We start from the raw sequence: 17,659 nt of genomic DNA, 5'->3' as shown, positions 1-17,659 counted from the left end.
CCGGTAAGTTTCCAAATTACTCCGAATTTTCCCCAAAAATCCTGACAAAAATATCAAAAATCTCGAATCATTTCATTAAACAAATTTGAAGTTCTCTTTAATTCTTAATTAATTTTTAGTGTCATAGGAATTGTATATTAAACGGTGATAGAGCTTCTAAAGCTTTTTTTCAAAAACCGTAAAGTTTCAAGAAAATCTCGAAAAATTACTAAGGTTTATAAAAAATTTCCGATGGGTTCCAAAAAAACGATTGTGTTCTTTACAACAAAATTCGTAATTTACCCGTTCAAATTGGATTTATATTTTACCGGTATTTTATGATTTTTATTTTTTTGTTAAAGAATATTCGTTATTTTTTTATATTTATATTTTTCGATAAATGGTTAATCGCACTTTTTTGGGTTTGTTTTTACGTTTATATTGTAACCGTTATTTTCATATTTAATTTTTTAGATCACTAAACGGTTAAAAAATATTGAAAAAATAAAAACCCAAAATAATGATTATATTCGATGGAAAAAAATAAAAAATAAAATTCAAAAAAAGAACGATCAAATTTGGCCAAAAAAATATAAAAATCGGTTAAGTTCGGGAGGAAAACAGTTTCAGTTTTAAAAATCTGCAAAAAAAACATAAAAAAAGTTTGCTAAGTTAACTGAGCCAAAACTATACCGATTTAGACTTATAACGCATCAGTTGAAAAATACTTTCTCACTCTTTTTATTTCTTTGCAAAAAACTCATTCGCGTCCAAATTTTTTCCTCAAATATCACCACACTCGTTCATCTTATCTTTCCCTTTCAAACTTTGAAGGAATCTATTTGCAAAGAAATGAAAAGGGTGAGAAAATACATTTCCAATGATACCTCATAAGTCTAAAAATTGTATACCCACACTTAAAAGCTTTGCCTCTCTAGCCTTTTGATGGGCTCGCACTTTGTGGCATTTCAACTATGAATATTGAGAATTTTGTCAATGAGTAAACAACTTACATATGTATGTATGTATGCATTTATGTATGCGTTGCTTAAAAAAAAAACATTCCATTTGTAATGTTTACGCTTGCCTTAAGCTACTCCATGGGCACGGCGCGGCAGGCGTACTAGACGCGCACACCTCCAACCTCTCTCAGCATGCCTCTTCGCGATCGATGCGGGCAAATTTCCACAAATGCGCCATATCAAAGCCAAAGTGAATAACAACGCAAAAAAAAACAATCGCAAATTTGGCAGACGCACAGAGAAGTATTTGCATAGTAAGCCCGGTCAAAATTATTTTATGTGTGAAAAATGTAGGGAAAAAACTAGCGATGGATTGGGATTTTTCTTTGATCTTTGACAAATAGTATTCAATCGTTACGTAATTTTTACCAAATTAAAGGTCAGACTTATACCTGTTAATAAGGCGACTCTTCTTATAACTATGCATTGAACATTTCTGTAAATAAGATCCAAAATTACAATTTTACGACTCATCGTGTTACGTCCTTCGATAATCAAAACTGAGCACATGCGAGCAAATTATATTTTGATTTAATTGCTTAAAAATAACTGTATCAACCAACCAAACTTTGACAAACCTTGACAAGTAAACAAAAATACCAATATTTTAAAATTGTATTAAATAAAAATATCAAAATGGACCGATTTCAAAGCATTTTACTAAAACTTAGTATTAAATGATAGAAATGGTCTTCTTCTTCCAGGTTCAAAAGGTTTTTTCTTGGAATATGTCTTCACTAAAACACAATTACCGAAGAAACAAGTAGAACGAGTGAAAGCGTTGAGAAAAAAAAACTATCACAACATTGACGGGTTTCAGGTTGACATATGTCAAAGGGAAAGCAGCGGAGGGAGTTTTCATGGCTACCATCCGATAGATCAGTTATTTAGCTTTAGGAATCTTTAGTATCTTTTATTGGACTTTGGCAACAATTGGTATATCCGAATTTTGACCAGGTTTTCTGCATAAATACGACGATGTAGGTGTAGTGGTTGCAATGAAGCAAATATTTTTGCAATATTTTTATTCTTTTTGCTCTGCTTTGCTGCGTTTTCGGCGTGTCTCATATTTTAATTGAACAAATTGGAAGAATGAGTAAATAAAATTCTCTTTGGATATTTTTGTTGCATTTTTTACTTTTTAATTTCATTGTTGCTTTTGAGTTTTCTGATGCCGTCGTTGCGTTTTTATTGTTTCACTTTATGGTTATTTTTCTTCCAACTTTTATAAATAAGTTTCAAGTTTAAGCGAATGAATGAATGAATGAATACAATGAGGAGGTTTTTGCTTTTCGAGTTTTGCACTCATTTCGTTAGTACTTTAGTTCAACATACATTCTTATTCATTTATACATGCATAGCGTAGTGTGTATGTGCATATGTACAAATGTATGTTTGCACTGCTAGTTAACAAAACGGCTTGATAAATTTTGTTTTGACTTCATTATATCGTATTACGGTGATTTAGTAGAGTTACACGCAAAAATAAACAAATGACGCGGTGAGGTAGCGGCTTTGTTGTCAAATATATTATTAGCGGGATATTAATGAGCAGTTCCAAAATTTATTGCTCCCATGTCAGATAAATATTTTCAACATAAAAACTTCATCATTTTTTACGTACTGATGTGTGCTAATTGGGTAGGTTAGACCCCAGTGTGCAGGTAATGGTCTGATTATAGCAACTTAACGTAACTTACAGGCTATCACTTAAGCATTCTGCTAAATTTACGTTCCTTATAATTGAACAGTCGAAACTTCACGTGGCTTAATGCCACGTCGAGTCAGTTTCATTTTTATTTTCCAAGTTCTACGTTCCGTTAAGTTAAGTTGCCTTAATCAGGCTTTTAGACTAGAACGTATTTATGCACGCACTAAAACATACTATGTGGGTATATCTCTCTTAAAACTTTATTGGAACTAAGCAGCGCTGAAGACCCCGGAGAGGCGCGTAGCTTAGGGAGGAGAATCGTAGTTAGAACTCTAATCATATCATAAGAGACTAAAAAAAATTTATTTAAAGACATTGAAATCTAACAGGTACACAGTGTTTCGACCATATGGCGCCAGTTGGAAGGAATAGCACAGGTTTACAAACAAAAAGTTTCAGCATATTAAACCACACCTCTATATCCCCATGTTATTCGACGCGCTGAAGGCGAATCCGAGGTATGTTCACATCCACCACGTCGGGTTCTAGGTCATTTGAAGGTCAAATAGCGAAAATTTAGTTCAATATGCAGATACCTTTTTTTGTCCATACAAACTGAAATGCTCATATCTCTTATCTCTGAAAGAGCTTATGTTAACGTCCGGAAATTTGACACCGCAACATATGCTATCAATACGGTACATACGGCAAAATTTGGTTGATAATAGAAAAGGAGGCGTGGCACCTCATATACATACCGAAATTCTCATATAATTTATCTCTGGAACCGCGTATGTTAACGTCCTGAAATTTGACAAAGCTATTTGTGCTATCAATAACGAATTTATGGCGAAAAGTGGCAGGTAATGGAAAAAAAGGGAACAGTTTGTCTTCCGTGGTACAGGGATCGAAAGCTATCCTAAAAAATCCTACTTATAGTGAGATTTGCTTCATATTTAGTTTTATAAAATTTGGTGTAAATTGATAGCCCAATCGTGTGGTGGCAAAGTATTGGACTTTTTCCCAATCTAGACAAACAAATTTGTGACACGACTGTCAGGGAGGGATATATATAATATACTTCTAAACTTTCGAGGTGCTTACTTAACCTCTACCGATTCTTATGAAAAGAATAAGGAGTTTATTTCGATCTGGACAATTTAGTTTTTAACCTTTTAAGAGGACCTCAAACCAATACATTGTAAAAACGTATTTACAGTCGGGTTTGGTATTTGTTTAACATATTAGTCAGTGGGCAACCGTTAGGTATCTCATCTTTACATGTTATTTTATTATAAAAGAAAAATGGGGTTCCTTTTAAGGTCTAATTTCAAAACCTACTGAAGAAATTAATTAATAATTAACATTAGCCAAGCCGTTACGGACCTTGATAATTCGATTTTTATACATTTTTTTCATTTATGCGGTGTATGCTTTGTTGTTTATTTGCCTTACTGGGATTTGATGTACGATTTCGAAATTCTTCGTGTTTTTTCCGAAACCTGTCCGGATTTTGTTCTATGACTTTTTTGTGTTCATCGGCAATTTTCGTTTTCAACAGTACAAAATTATCCAGCAAATGTGGTTTCTAATGCCGTATATTGGCTGGTGGCCTTGCCTATTTAAATGACATGTAAAGACGCAAAATTATATAGCGAGCCGCTGAATCCAAGACAGACGTCCGTATGTAGTCTCACTTTTCTGATATTGAACAGAACCGGTGACTTCAGTGAGACGTTAAATCGAATATACTTAGCAGTAGCCCTACAAAAGTCCCTTTTTTTGTCAATGACGTATGGCTGCTTTCTTTTCTAGATACCTTATCCCTTGCCCATAAGTTACTTCTCATCTCTTAACTAAGTCAATATGGAGAAGTAATAACCGAAACAAATCGTGCGCAGGTGAAATTGTTCACAGCTTTCTTTCAATTTCATATGGACGTGTGCCCAGTGAAAAATTTCTATCTGACCGTCACTACAATTAAATCTGCTTGTTATTTCAAAGACGCTGCAGGTAGAACAATAATATCAAATCTTACAACTTCCTAATTTTTTAAGAAAGTTAGTGCCTATAAATACTCGCAGGGGTTTCCGGTTAAAGTAGTTTTCTCTACATTATGACAGCATGGATGTGGAGCCGCCACTGAACAGCCAGTATCTACTATTGCTCTGGTTTATGAGAAAGAGTGCTGGCTAGATTAGATAAGCGCGTCCATCGATGCGTGGACCTTTGCATAGAAAGTTCTTAATGATTTATACATACAAATATATCTCTGCCGCACGCCAAGAGCTTCTACAGAAACTAGTTTGCGAGCTTCCGAAGCTGGATGTCATTCGTCAGTAGGCTAGTAACTCGTTGGTATTAACGTGAGTGGTATCATGTGAATTTGATACTATATTTGTGTTCAGATTAGATTAGTTCGACTGTTTGTAATAGCTACTCTAACCTTCTCTTCAACTTTTGAGAATAGCAAACTCAGAGGAATTGTATGATTTAATTCGGTTGCTCAAGTATTCCTTCAGGCTCTGCTCTCGCGGCCTCGTCTGCTCTCTCATTTCTAAAATTGCCACCATCTTTCAGAATTCAGTAAAGCTTGAGGGTGTGACGCCTCAAGTGTTATAAGTTTCTGTGACTCTCTTGAACAAAGAACTGTGAACTTGAGAATGTTGATATATCCTATACCAAATAGGCCACATTGCTCATTTCTATACCAAATGGATTTCTCTCTGAAATGTCTAAATATTTACCGCGATAAAATGCAACAACTCTGGACTGTTGCATTCCAATGTATATTTCGAATTGTTGCTTTTGTTTTTTGTATATGAAAGCGAAATATTTCTATTCAAGGAAAACATTTTAAGGACAGGGCCAATTGGCGAAAAATAAAAACAACATAGCATAGCAAAGCACACCAGCGTATGCAGTAGACATCAAAAACAACAATACGAATGCAACTTACTACAATGGCCGCAAATAGAGCGCCTAACGACAATAACAACAACAACAATAGCAGCAAATCATATATCCACGCACATTGAAAAGCGTAACTAGCCGTTACACAAATGCAATGCATAAATGCGCCAAATAGCCGCTTGAACTAGAGATGGGCGCGGGATATCGGGACCCGCGGGACCCACGGTACTGATTTCAAATTGGTCGGGAAGGTCTGTGAAATTTTGCGGGCGGGAAGGGACCAAAATCCTTTCTCGTCACTCCCGATAAAACCGCAACCACAGCAAATTCGGAAAATCTTCCTTATAAACGATGTGTGAAATATGCACACTTTTATGTTTTATTGGGACGAAAACCAACAGCAAAGTGAAACAAAATAATCGGAAGATGCCAGATCTATCATTATTTTTTTTTGTTATTTAAAATTAATTTGAAAGACATGTGAATTTTTCTTAGTGATAGATTTCGGGACCCAGGGGTCCGCGGTACAATTCTGAAAAACGGCGGGATGGGCGGGTTCGGGACTTAAAAATTGAATTTCGGGATGGGCGGGATCAGTACTTAATATTTAGTCCCATGCTTATCTCTAGCTTGAACTAACTGTTTGTTGGAATGTTTCGCACGAAAACGTAAATATCAACGAACATGCGATGCATGAGGTAAAGGGTGTCTCGAAATGACGGGTTTAAAATATCGCATTGCTTTAAGTTCGCTAAGTTTGTATAAGAAAAAAATAACACAGAGAAATAGACAGGAAAAAATAACTCTAGCATATTTGTCCAACTGTCATTTTCACCCTAATCGCGAAGTTTTTTTACAGTGTATCCATTGAAGTATTCCTAATTTAGATTTGCATAAATGTCGTACTGAACGACCAGGGTTGACTAGTTATTTGATTTCTGCTGACAACTCTCGTTGACTGAAGAACTATCTTGGCAGAGAGCTCACGAGCTAGTTTCGCCGAACGGAAAGAGAGTGCTAGTGGTTTCTTTGAATAGCTGCTAGGTAATCATTACAAAATGGGTCGACCGATTACTAGAAGATATGTATATGCATTTGTTCCGAGGGCGGAGAAGAGCTAAAGGGGGCATTCCACGATTCAAATCTGGACGAGGTCTTATTATATCTTCGAAGCAATTTCAAATCATACTTTGTCATTTTACAGACACTCCATGCTTAATGTTCTCTTATCTCTGCAAAAAAAAAAGTTTCTTACTAGTCTCTCAAGAGAGTAGACCCCCCATGTTATCCAATTAGCATTTACTTGCCGTCAGCTAAAGATTCAACGGTGCTATTTGAGATTTATTTGCACTCAACCAATCTAGTAAGTGTAAAATTGTCATTGTGTCCTAACAGGGCAATTCTGGCAACTATCTTTTAACTCACCACAGTCTTTCGAAAGAAAAAAATAAGAAAAACTTTTCTGTCTTTCAAAAGACTACTAGAAAGATCTGCTAACAAGGAGGTCTTAGCTTTATTCTGTTTAACTTATAGCAATAAACAAAAAAATTTAATTTAATAAAAAAAAACTAAAACTACTTTAAATTAAAAAGGAAAAAGTTTAAAAAATAATGCTTAGGTTTCTAAAAATCATATGATATTCAAAGAATGTTTCTTTTTAAAACAATAAAATCTGAAAATTAATAGAAAGCTAAAAAAATGGATAAGCACCTTAATAATAGTATCTAAAAATTAGAAGAAAATAAAATTAAAAAAGTAAAAAAGTAAAACTGAGAAAGAAAAAATATTCATTAGACTCCTAAAAATTAAATGAATAAATATTTTTCTTTTTAGAACAATAAAATATGAAGATAAAGAAAAATGAATTAAACAAGAAAAAATAATTAAAAAAGGAGAAAAAATAAGTTTCTAAACAGTAAAAGTAATTTTTAATAATATAAGAAAAAATATATAAAATTAAATTAAAACAAAAAAATATAGATTTAAAAAAGCGATAAATGTATATATATTTTTCTTTTTAAAATAATAAATTATAAAAATTAAAAGTAAATTAAAAAAGAAAATTAAATTCATCAATTCAAAATTAAAAAAAACAGGAAATAAGGTGATTTTTGTCAAAAGAGCATTACACCCTGAAAGTTGAGTTTTTTTAAGACTTTCGTGCCAGAATAAACAAAATCTTTCAAACTATCTTGCCTACTATCTGTCATTTGTCTAACAAAAAGCTCAACTATTTTAGCCAGAAATACCCTTTGACGCAACTCGAAAAAATCGAAAAGCCAAAACCTATTTCTAAAATTTTAGTACGAGAATACAGCGAAGCAAAAAAAAATATTTATTGGACCACCCTAAAATGAATTTTCTTTTTATTTCTGTTTTTATATTTTTATATAGAAAGGGACTTGTCTCTTTTTGTATATCCGTTAGCATACAAAAGAATACAGGTGGCCCTATAAGGACATGGTCGACCAAAATTGAACAGTTATTCTTCATTCCCTACGATCGGAGGTTGCTTTGCGACCAATCCTGGTCTCATCCGGGTCTAGTCACTTTTATTAAAGGGTTGCTTTGCTCCAAAAGTTTTACTGGTATCACAACTCAGAGATCCTTTCACTTAACGTAATCCAACCCCAACCTTAACTAAAACTAATGGTCCTCCGATATCATCTGCCAATTCGTATAAAAATACTTCACAACTCATATTTTAATACCCTTTATTAGTTAGCGGTCAAATAGCATATCACAGTAAAAACAAAAACAAAAAATATTTAAAAAATGCGTGAAAAACAAACTATGGCAGTGATTGAAATTAAAGGTTGAAAAGATTAGACGAAACTTATAAACAATATGTACTCGTTTGTCCATAACTGAATTCAAAAAAGCGCAGCGCATGACAGGCAAATGCATAAATTACTAACTATAAATAGTTAAAGGCACAATAAAAATTTAGTGACATTCCAAAATAGAAAATACAGATGTGAAGATATGCTGAGAGTAACTATAAACGCATAAAAAATTTAAACGGAAAAAATGCGACAATCACAACAAATTTACTTCACAGTTTTAGTATTTTATTTATTTTAATTTTTTCTTGTTGAACAGCTGCACGACACGTTTGTGTGCGCACGCGCGCCTAAGCGAAAACAAATCAATTAAAAAACGATTAAAATTGTGCATCTTTTATGAGATTTATATCGCTTAAAGGCTGACGCTTGACTACTGATTGCTGCCTGACTGTGTCCCTGCATCGCAACAAATTCGTCACACTGCTTCTCACGACACTCACCTCACCAGCAACGAATTTTAATTTTTCTAACAGCCGTTGAACGTTAAATGTTTTATAAAAAACACAAACATAAACGCACAGCAACAATCTTGTGACACTGCAATAAATCGATCAAATGGGTATTTTAACAGATGTTGCCGCAATGATAAGGAAATGTGTATAAACAAAAACAAAAAACAATTCAAAAGCGAACAAAGGAAAACGTAAACACACGACTGTCTGCAACATCAACAATGCTTAACACTTTTGGTTATTTCCACACACATACATACATAAAAGCTTTAATGCTAATAAATTTAACCGCTAAGCTTTAAAATGCTTTATTATTTATTGTAGTTACCCTATTTTGTGTTTAAATTTAAATTTCTAATATAGCTGTCCAGAAAAATTATGATATACATAAATAGTAAACATTTTGCGCTTTTGGTGTCACATGACCAACCAAACTCCAAATCATTTAATATATGTACATATGTATGTATGTACCTACTCACGTGATCATGCATTCATTTTATTATCTTTCGCTACACACCTACCTAGTACGATTGTAAGTTCAAACATTCATACATACATACATTCATACCTACGAAATATTTATTATCACTGCTTTATTTAATTAATTATTAAGTGACGCCTGGGACTAATTTTTCTTGTTTATTTTTTGCTTTCTCTTTCACAGGAGCAAATCACGCAGCGTTGATCACGGCCTCGCTGCCCCATTCGATTTGGATTCATTGCGCTCGAAGGTTGAAGGACGTTTTGAGAGCGTCGACCGATTGACAAGTGAGTATTGAAAAGTAATTTTTATTTCACCAATTTAGAAGTTAAAGGAACAGGCAAGAACGGCAAGTAACGGGGAAGAAGCTTTTTGAAGCTTGTATTTGTAATATTTGATATACTTAGACCAGTGGTACTCAAAACAGCGCCCGCGGGCGGAACTCTTCAAAGCTGTCTGTTGATTTTATATGGACGCGCACAGAGTAAAAGCTCTCTCTGAGCATCACTGACTTCGACGTGCGAATAGTAAAACCTCTCCAGCAAAGAGAGCTTTTACTCTTCAAGCGTATACACACAATGTATAGGAAGCTTAAAACCAGCCGCTCTCCGGGCGTCTATGATTTCAATCAGCTATTGGACAAAGAGAGCTTTTACTTTACAAGCGTCTACACAAAATGTATAGGAAGCTTAATAGAGCGACTAAAAGCAGTAATAGGTATCTCCTTGCCCGCGGGCAGAGCCTTTTTAGCTTTCTGTACACTTTCAATCAAAGTAGGGAGTAAAATCTCTCTCTACCCATCGCGGATTTAATGCAGTAGCGTTGGAGTAACTTTTTAAAAAGTGTACCGTCTCAAAGCAGCAACGATCATATAAGGCTTTTACTCTGTGCGCATCAAAATACATAAGATATTCCGCTGGATATGGCCGTGATTGATTTAACATTGTAATAACAAGTGAAAACGGTAAATCTCTTATGGGTAAAGAGATGTTTTACCTTTTATACGTTTTTACAAAAAACTTATAAAAAAAATCATAGCCGTAACACCCAGAGAGAACTTCTACTCTTTTACAATGACGATCAGAGAGTGTGTGCTTTTGAGCGTACATCATATGATGATCCATAGAAAGCTTTAAAAAGCTTATCTGGTGTCATTTGATTTGGTCGTGGCTGATGTGTAGAGAGATTTTAAAAACTCGGCGCGTCCGCCTGTGAGCGGTTTTGCCAGCCCTGCGCTAAAAAGAACATATGTAAAATATAAAGAGTCTACCTTGTCAACGGTAGTTAATATACCACCGCACACTGAGCGGCATTTCAGAGCGGTTGAGCGGTGCCGCTCCTTACGTGGCCCCAACCTTATTGTAAATAATCGAATCGAAAGCTATTCCTATGAGTATGGTGAAGGCACTGTTGCTAACGAGAGGTGCTCTAGGCGCGTCGGTTAGGCGACTGTACCTGGTGGTACTCACCTACACTCAGATCACTTTGCGACACCGCATAGAGTTCACAGTTATCCTCTTTGCTCTGAAAATCATTTGGTACTTAACAAAAATAGGAAGAGTTTTAATACCAGGTCCAAACTCGTGTTCCTCGGACTAAAACTGAGGAAGCTGTCAAAAACTTAAAATTCGCTCAGAGCGAGCGAGTACCACTGAAAAGTAAGGGTACGCTTTCTATTAAAAAATGGTAAATTCTGAACACTTCAACATAACCTCCAAATTGTGGTTATACATTTTTTCTTATTTTGTATGTAAACACACTCAGCTGACACATGTAAATAACCAAAAAAAAAGCTTTCAAATTCATTAGAATCCACTCAAACAAGTGTGGCAACGCTGCGTCGCTACATGTCAAAAAATCAGCTACATCTGTCAAGGCAATGTGACATTCGATTTCCGTTCCTGCTTCCTTTTTGTCAAGAAAAGTTTTCTGAAAAAACGTCGTCACGTGAAGATAAAAAAGGAGTTTTAGTTTTTAAGTATCTGCGATCATAATATTCGTTTTCTCTAGTAAATATTAATAAAAGTGTGAGCCCAGCAGCTATATAATTAGTGACCGCGACAAAGAACCAAAAACTGCAGCAGATGGAGTCGCACAACGAGGATAGCAAGGCAGAAGAACATCGGCAAATGGCAGTCACACCTCCAACCGCACTCAGCCGCGAATTAGGTGCAAACGAGGAAATTGCCAACATCTCCGTAAAGCTACCTGGCACGCAAATCCAAACTTGTGGTTAGCTCAAGTCGAGTCTCGCTTCATAGCCGCACGCATCAGACACGATGCAACGAAATACCACACCGTGATTGCCGCCATCGAGAGCAACGTGCTGGCGCAAATCAGCGATATCATCTTAAACCCCCCAACTACCGACATGTATCAGACGTTGAAAACACGAATTTTAGAGCGATTCGGAGAGTCCGAACAACGACGAATAAAAAAATTGCTACAAGAGCTGGAGCTCGGCGACATGCGTCCGTCACAACTCCTCAGGGAGATGCAAATTCTGGCAGGTAACGCGATGAACGACGCTATGCTACGATCAATCTGGATCAGTCGCCTCCCAACTGACGTTCGGACCATAATTTCAATCAGCACAGAACCTTTGGAGAAAGTGGCGCTCCTAGCCGATAAAATCTTAGAGGTTAGAGAAGGACCACAGCTACACGCCATCTCGACTCGCGAAGATACGGCGCGTAACTCAACACTGGCGCAGCAAATCGAAAAGCTAACGCAAGAAGTGGCAGCGCTAAGGTCAAAGGTTTCTACGCAAGTTCGTCATCGCAGCAAAAGCCCAGTACGAAATAGATCGCAAACACCATCAGAGACCTGTTGGTACCACCTCAAATTCGGCGACGCGGCCACAAAATGTCGCCCGCCCTGCGCAAAGGCTTTAAACTAAAACGCCCGTCGCTCGTAGCGGCATGCGACAGGCTCAATTCACCAAGCCGCCGCTTACTAATTAGAGACACAGTTTCCAAACTTTTCAAAGGTTTATGGACCAGATCTTGCTCGAGTTCAGCTTCGCTTGGCCTTACCTGGACGACATCTTGGTAGCTTCAAAAACGGAAAAAGAACACGAAGAACATTTGCGGGCCGTATTCAAAAAGCTACGCAAACACGGCATTGTCATCAACCCGTCGAAATGTGATCTCGGAAAAGCAGAAGTGACCTTTTTGGGCTACAGGGTATCGAAGGATGGAGTGAAACCACCAGAAGAACGAGTGCGAGCTATTCAGGAGTTTGACCTGCCGAAACGATCTTGCGACTTGCGGCGCTTTTTGGGGATGATCAATTTTTTTCGAAGATTTCTACCCAAAGCAGCCGCATACCAAAGCGTTCTAACCGCGCTCATCAAAAGCAATAAAAAAAATGACACTTCAATAATAGACTGGAGTCAAACAGCAAAGGACGCATTTCAACGTTGTAAAGACGAACTGTGCGCAGCTACGCTTCTCGCCTTTGCAAACCCCAACGCTCAACTTGCGTTGGCAGTCGACGCATCTGGTACTGCAATCGGCGCCGTGTTACAACAACGCGACGGCGATTTATGGCAGCCTCTTAGCTTTTATTCAGAGAAGCTCAGCCCGGCTCAACAACGCTACAGTACATACGATCGTGAACTGCTTGTCGCATATAAAAGCGTAAAGTATTTCCGTCACATGCTGGAAGGACAACAATTTTTCATTCTAACTGACCACAAGCCACTTCAGTTTGCTTTCCAACAAAACTTAGAAAAAGCGTCGCCCAGGCAAATCAGACATCTCGATTTCGTGAGTCAATTCACAACAGATATACGCTACGTACCCGGAAAGGAAAATGTTACTGCCGACGCACTCTCTAGAGTTGAAGCCATTCACGTCAACCAAACCATCGATTATGACGAACTGGCCAAACACCAGCTAAACAACAACGAACTCCAAACGTTTTGCAACGGAGACTCAGGTCTGCAATTAGTCAAATTGAAAATCCCCGGCGCTTCAGCAGAACTGTTCTGCGATATCAGCACAGGTAAAGCACGCCCTTTTATAACAGAACCGTTTCGTAGAACGGCCTTTGAATCGATCCACAACATATGCCACGTTGGAGCTGCCAAGACATCTAAACTTGTTTCAGAGAAGTTCGTGTGGCCCAACATGAACCGGAACTGCCTCGATTGGACCAGAAGCTGTTTACGCTGCCAAAAGGCGAAAACTCAACGGCACAACAAATCGCCGATCGCAGCTTACGCTTTGACAGAACGGAGGTTTGACCACGTCAACATTGACATCATTGGTCCCTTACCGCCAAATCGAGGATTTCGTTACTGCCTCACCTGCATAGATAGATTTACGAGGTTGGTCGAAGCATATCCTATCGCAACAATCACAGCCGAAGAGGTCGCTTTCACATTTTATTCTAACTGGATAGCGAGATTCGGGGTCCCAATGAAAGTAACGACCGACCAGGGACGCCAATTCGAGTCGTCGCTTTTCCGGGACCTGAACAAACTTCTCGGCATCCAGCCCCTCAAAACTACAGCCTATCACCCAGCTTCAAATGGACTCGTCGAACGTTTCCACCGAACACTGAAAACCGCGGTGAAATGTTTCCAAACCGAGCAGTGGGTCGACGTATTACCACTTATTCTAATGGGATACCGATCTTGTTACAAAGAAGATATCGGATCGACTCCAGCAGAAATGACGTATGGCTGCGGTATCAGACTCCCGGGAGAATTCGTCGATCCTTCTCACAACGGCATCGCAAACGAAAATGAATTCGTGAGCAGCCTGCGAACCCGAATGCAGGGGTTAAAACCCACAATCACCTCAAACCACGCCAGGCCGGCGTGTTTCATCGAAAAAAGGTTATCAACAGCCCCCGCCGTATTCGTGAGAACAGACGCCGTTCGCCGGCCATTGCAGCCGCCATACGAAGGGCCATACCAAGTCCTGCAGCGCAACGACAAATGGTACAAACTTCAAATAAACGGGAAAGCAACCAACATCAGCATCGATAGACTGAAAGCAGCATACACGGTTGAAGAAAACGCAACTCAACCAGACCGGTCGTCAACAAAACCACCATTAACAACACGCTCCGGTCGCAAGGTTAGGCTCCCTTCAAGGTACGAGGGGGAGTGATGTGGCAACGCTGCGTCGCTACATGTCAAAAAATCAGCAACATCTGTCAAGGCAATGCATCTTCTTTTGTTTACAATCTGCTTGTCAAAGACACTACCGCTGATCGTTTCGACACATTTACCAGAATTTACCAGCGCAAAATCTTCGGACTAAAACTGATTACTTGTGACAGAGAGGGACATTATTTATTATCTTCTTTGTCCTCTCAAAAGTCACAGAACCGAGTGCGGGATCGGTTTCCAGTAAAATCCGACTAATTCTAATTTACTCCGGACTAGTACGGGGTCGCAACTACCAATTGACTTGAAGTCATCAGTCATCCATAACATCAACGACATAACTAGCAAGGGCTTTCGATCTCCGTTTAGCTAATTCCGCGCAATGGCAGTGAACGTCTTGTACAATTTGCTTATCCGTGGGAGAAAGGTGCCTTCTCAATATAGTATATGAAAAAAGTGTGCCCCTAGGACTCCTTAAATTTGTGATTTCGGAGTTCCACGAAGCTCAGTCAGATAATCTGCAAAGACTCCTTGCGGACTCCCCTATTCGCCCATGAAAAGGACTCCTTAAATCATCCGAAGATAACCTAGACGGAGTGTTTTGGGAGTGATGCGATAATAGACCGAAAAAGAGGCTTTACGGTTTTTCAAAATGCTCCTAATTTAATTTATAATTTATAAGTAATCGAATTTTTCCATTATTTCCTTTTGTTGAAAAAAAAACTTTAAATTAAAGAAAATGATTTAACATATTATTCAGAAAAAATGGGAAATTATGAAAAATGCGCCTGAAAAGTTCTAAAGTTCGCCAAAAGTATTTTTTCTGCGTTATTGCTTACCTCTAAATGCATTCGCAACTGCCATAACGTCTACAGCTCCCTTCGCGGTGTCCCTTTCCTGGAAAATTCGGAAGCGGCGACCATCTTCCTGATTGAAAATTTCATTTTCATCTTAAAGACTAGGATGCATAAAACTATAATTAAATTTATTGAATTTATCGAGTTGCAAGATAAATAAATTAAATTAATTTTAAAAATCGAATACCCGGATATCAGAATATCAACACATTATTCAGGTATTCGAATATTCGGATGGGACTCTTAGCACTAAAATGTATATACATACATAACTACGTACGTAGTATATGTATATCATCACCTGAAATGCAAAAAGACGTAACAACATCGTAAATGAAATGTAAAGTCGTGACTAAGGTTTTGTTCTTTTTTTCATAAATTGATGTGAGAAATTGTGAATTTTGAATTTTTTATTAGTTATGACCTTTTGCATTTCAACGATGATGTTTGTTACGTCTTTTTTCATTTCAGGTCGAGTCCTAACCGCCAAAATAACGTAAGCGACTTTCTTATTCAAACTTTTAGTTTTGATGCAGAAATATTCCTCGGGCATCTAGATGTATTTCTGCATCGAAAAGAAAATTTTGAAAAAAATGGCGCTTACGTTATTTTGGCGGTTAGGGCTTGATATGTTTGTATGTGTGTATGTATGTACATATGTATGGATACAAAAAATGTGTGTATGTTAAACATGTGCCAATAAGTTACAGCCACTTCCGTGTTGCTGCAGTATTTGGCACAAGTTTCCAGTTCTGATTAATCCAAGTCTCCCACCTACATTTTCGCTTGCATTTTATGTGGCGATTATATGTTGCATACATTTAGGCTGAGACTTTTGAGGCAACTGCTATAGCAATAAGAAGTGAAATGTGAAAAAGTATGTATACACATGCATACATATGCATTAGGAATGTTAATCCCGGGATCAGGGACTTTTAAGGCCTCGAAAATCTCGGGATTCTTGGCAAGTAATCCCGGGATTTTCGGGATTTGTAATTTGCACTGATGGCAATAATAGAAACTCCTTTTCTTGACCAGTATTAGTTATATTTCTTTTTTCTATTTAGTTCATTATACATATAACACCGCGCTATAGTAAATTTTAAACACAAATATGTGTATATTCGCGAAACCCCAGGTCAAATATAGTAAAATTACGTTTTCAGTTTTTCACTCTGTCAGTAATTCAAAAATGATTTAAAAAATTCAGAGAAATGTGCTTAGAGAAGAAGTATGGGTATAAAATTTATGAGGAAATCCTATAGAATTTAAACAGATTCAAGTTTCTGGTGCAGAAGGGCTGGTAAATATTGAAAATGTCATTTTAAAATTTTATCCTTGAAATTTCGCAATATTTGCTTATGAATAAATTATATGTTAAGGGCTTATATAAACTCGATAACATCCTCGAATTTCTTTCTTCTAACTTTGTCAGCTTAAAAATTACCTATTCGTCCTTGTGAATGCAAAAAATTAAAATTTAATTCTAAAGAAGTTTCCTATTGCATTTGTTACCCATATTTTTATTCTACATTGCATTGAATTTTTTTTACAATTTTTGGAATTAATCAAATCTTTGAAATTACGAAGTTCTTCAAAATAAATCCTGCGGTCAGGGAGAAAAAATAAAAACGACACTTTAAATAAAAAAGTAGGTTGCATGGTAGGCGAGCTTCCAAAACAATATAGAAGGAACTTTTCGATTCAAGCTGTTGAAAAGTAATGAATATCTAAATCCCGGGATCCCGGGACTGTGACAACGCCATACCGAAAATCCCGGGATCGGAAAAAGCCGAAAAATTAACATCCCTAATATGAACGTACCCAGCGGAAAATGTAAAGTATGGTATTCGGAAAAATAATCAGTAGAACAGCCGCTCTTTACATTCAAAAATGCATTTTTCCCCATGGCAATGTCCTAAGGAAAGTGGGGCATTCAATTTTGTATTAACTAATAATCGAGTAATTTATGCGATTTACTTCGATTTTTGGGACTTTCTGGCACTATTGCCAACTTGGTGCTTTTCGCACTAAATTTAGTGCTTTTCATTATTCAAAACGCGAAAGTTTTTGAGTTTGGTGCTTGGTGCGTTTTTTGGGGACTTTTCTTTAGTTTGTAGTAGAGATAGGCACGGGCCGGGCTTTTGGCAGGGGCTCGACGGGCCCCTGTGTAAGCCTGCGGGTACGGGCCGGAATATTAGCTGTCAGCACGAGCTCGTGCGGGCCTGGGCGTTCAGTAAAATTTCATAAAAGCACGAAAAGGCACGAAAAAGCCCGTTGCTAATACTAAAAATTTAGATGAGCTTTTGTTTTTATACAAAAAAAAATAGTAC

General features: G+C 37.3%; 1 protein-coding gene across 12 annotated transcripts in view; it reads left to right on the top strand.

Moving 5' to 3' along the window:
* The window catches only part of LOC118745751 (TLD domain-containing protein 2), a 321,509-nt gene that overhangs the window by 129,998 nt on the left and 173,852 nt on the right, over positions 1 to 17,659 (top strand). For all 12 annotated transcript variants that reach the window (XM_036479438.1, XM_036479428.1, XM_036479422.1 and 9 more), the window contains one exon: positions 9,531 to 9,634. In XM_036479438.1, the coding sequence (XP_036335331.1) occupies positions 9,531 to 9,634 (104 nt within the window). The remainder of the gene's footprint in view (positions 1 to 9,530; positions 9,635 to 17,659) is intronic.

The sequence above is a fragment of the Rhagoletis pomonella genome, unplaced genomic scaffold, assembly GCF_013731165.1.
Source record: "Rhagoletis pomonella isolate Grant_MI unplaced genomic scaffold, Rhpom_1.0 Rhpom_scaffold_00001, whole genome shotgun sequence".
Classification (NCBI taxonomy): Eukaryota; Metazoa; Arthropoda; class Insecta; order Diptera; family Tephritidae; genus Rhagoletis; species Rhagoletis pomonella.
Note: the sequence above shows the minus strand (reverse complement) of the source record. Positions and strands in the feature narration are given on the sequence as shown.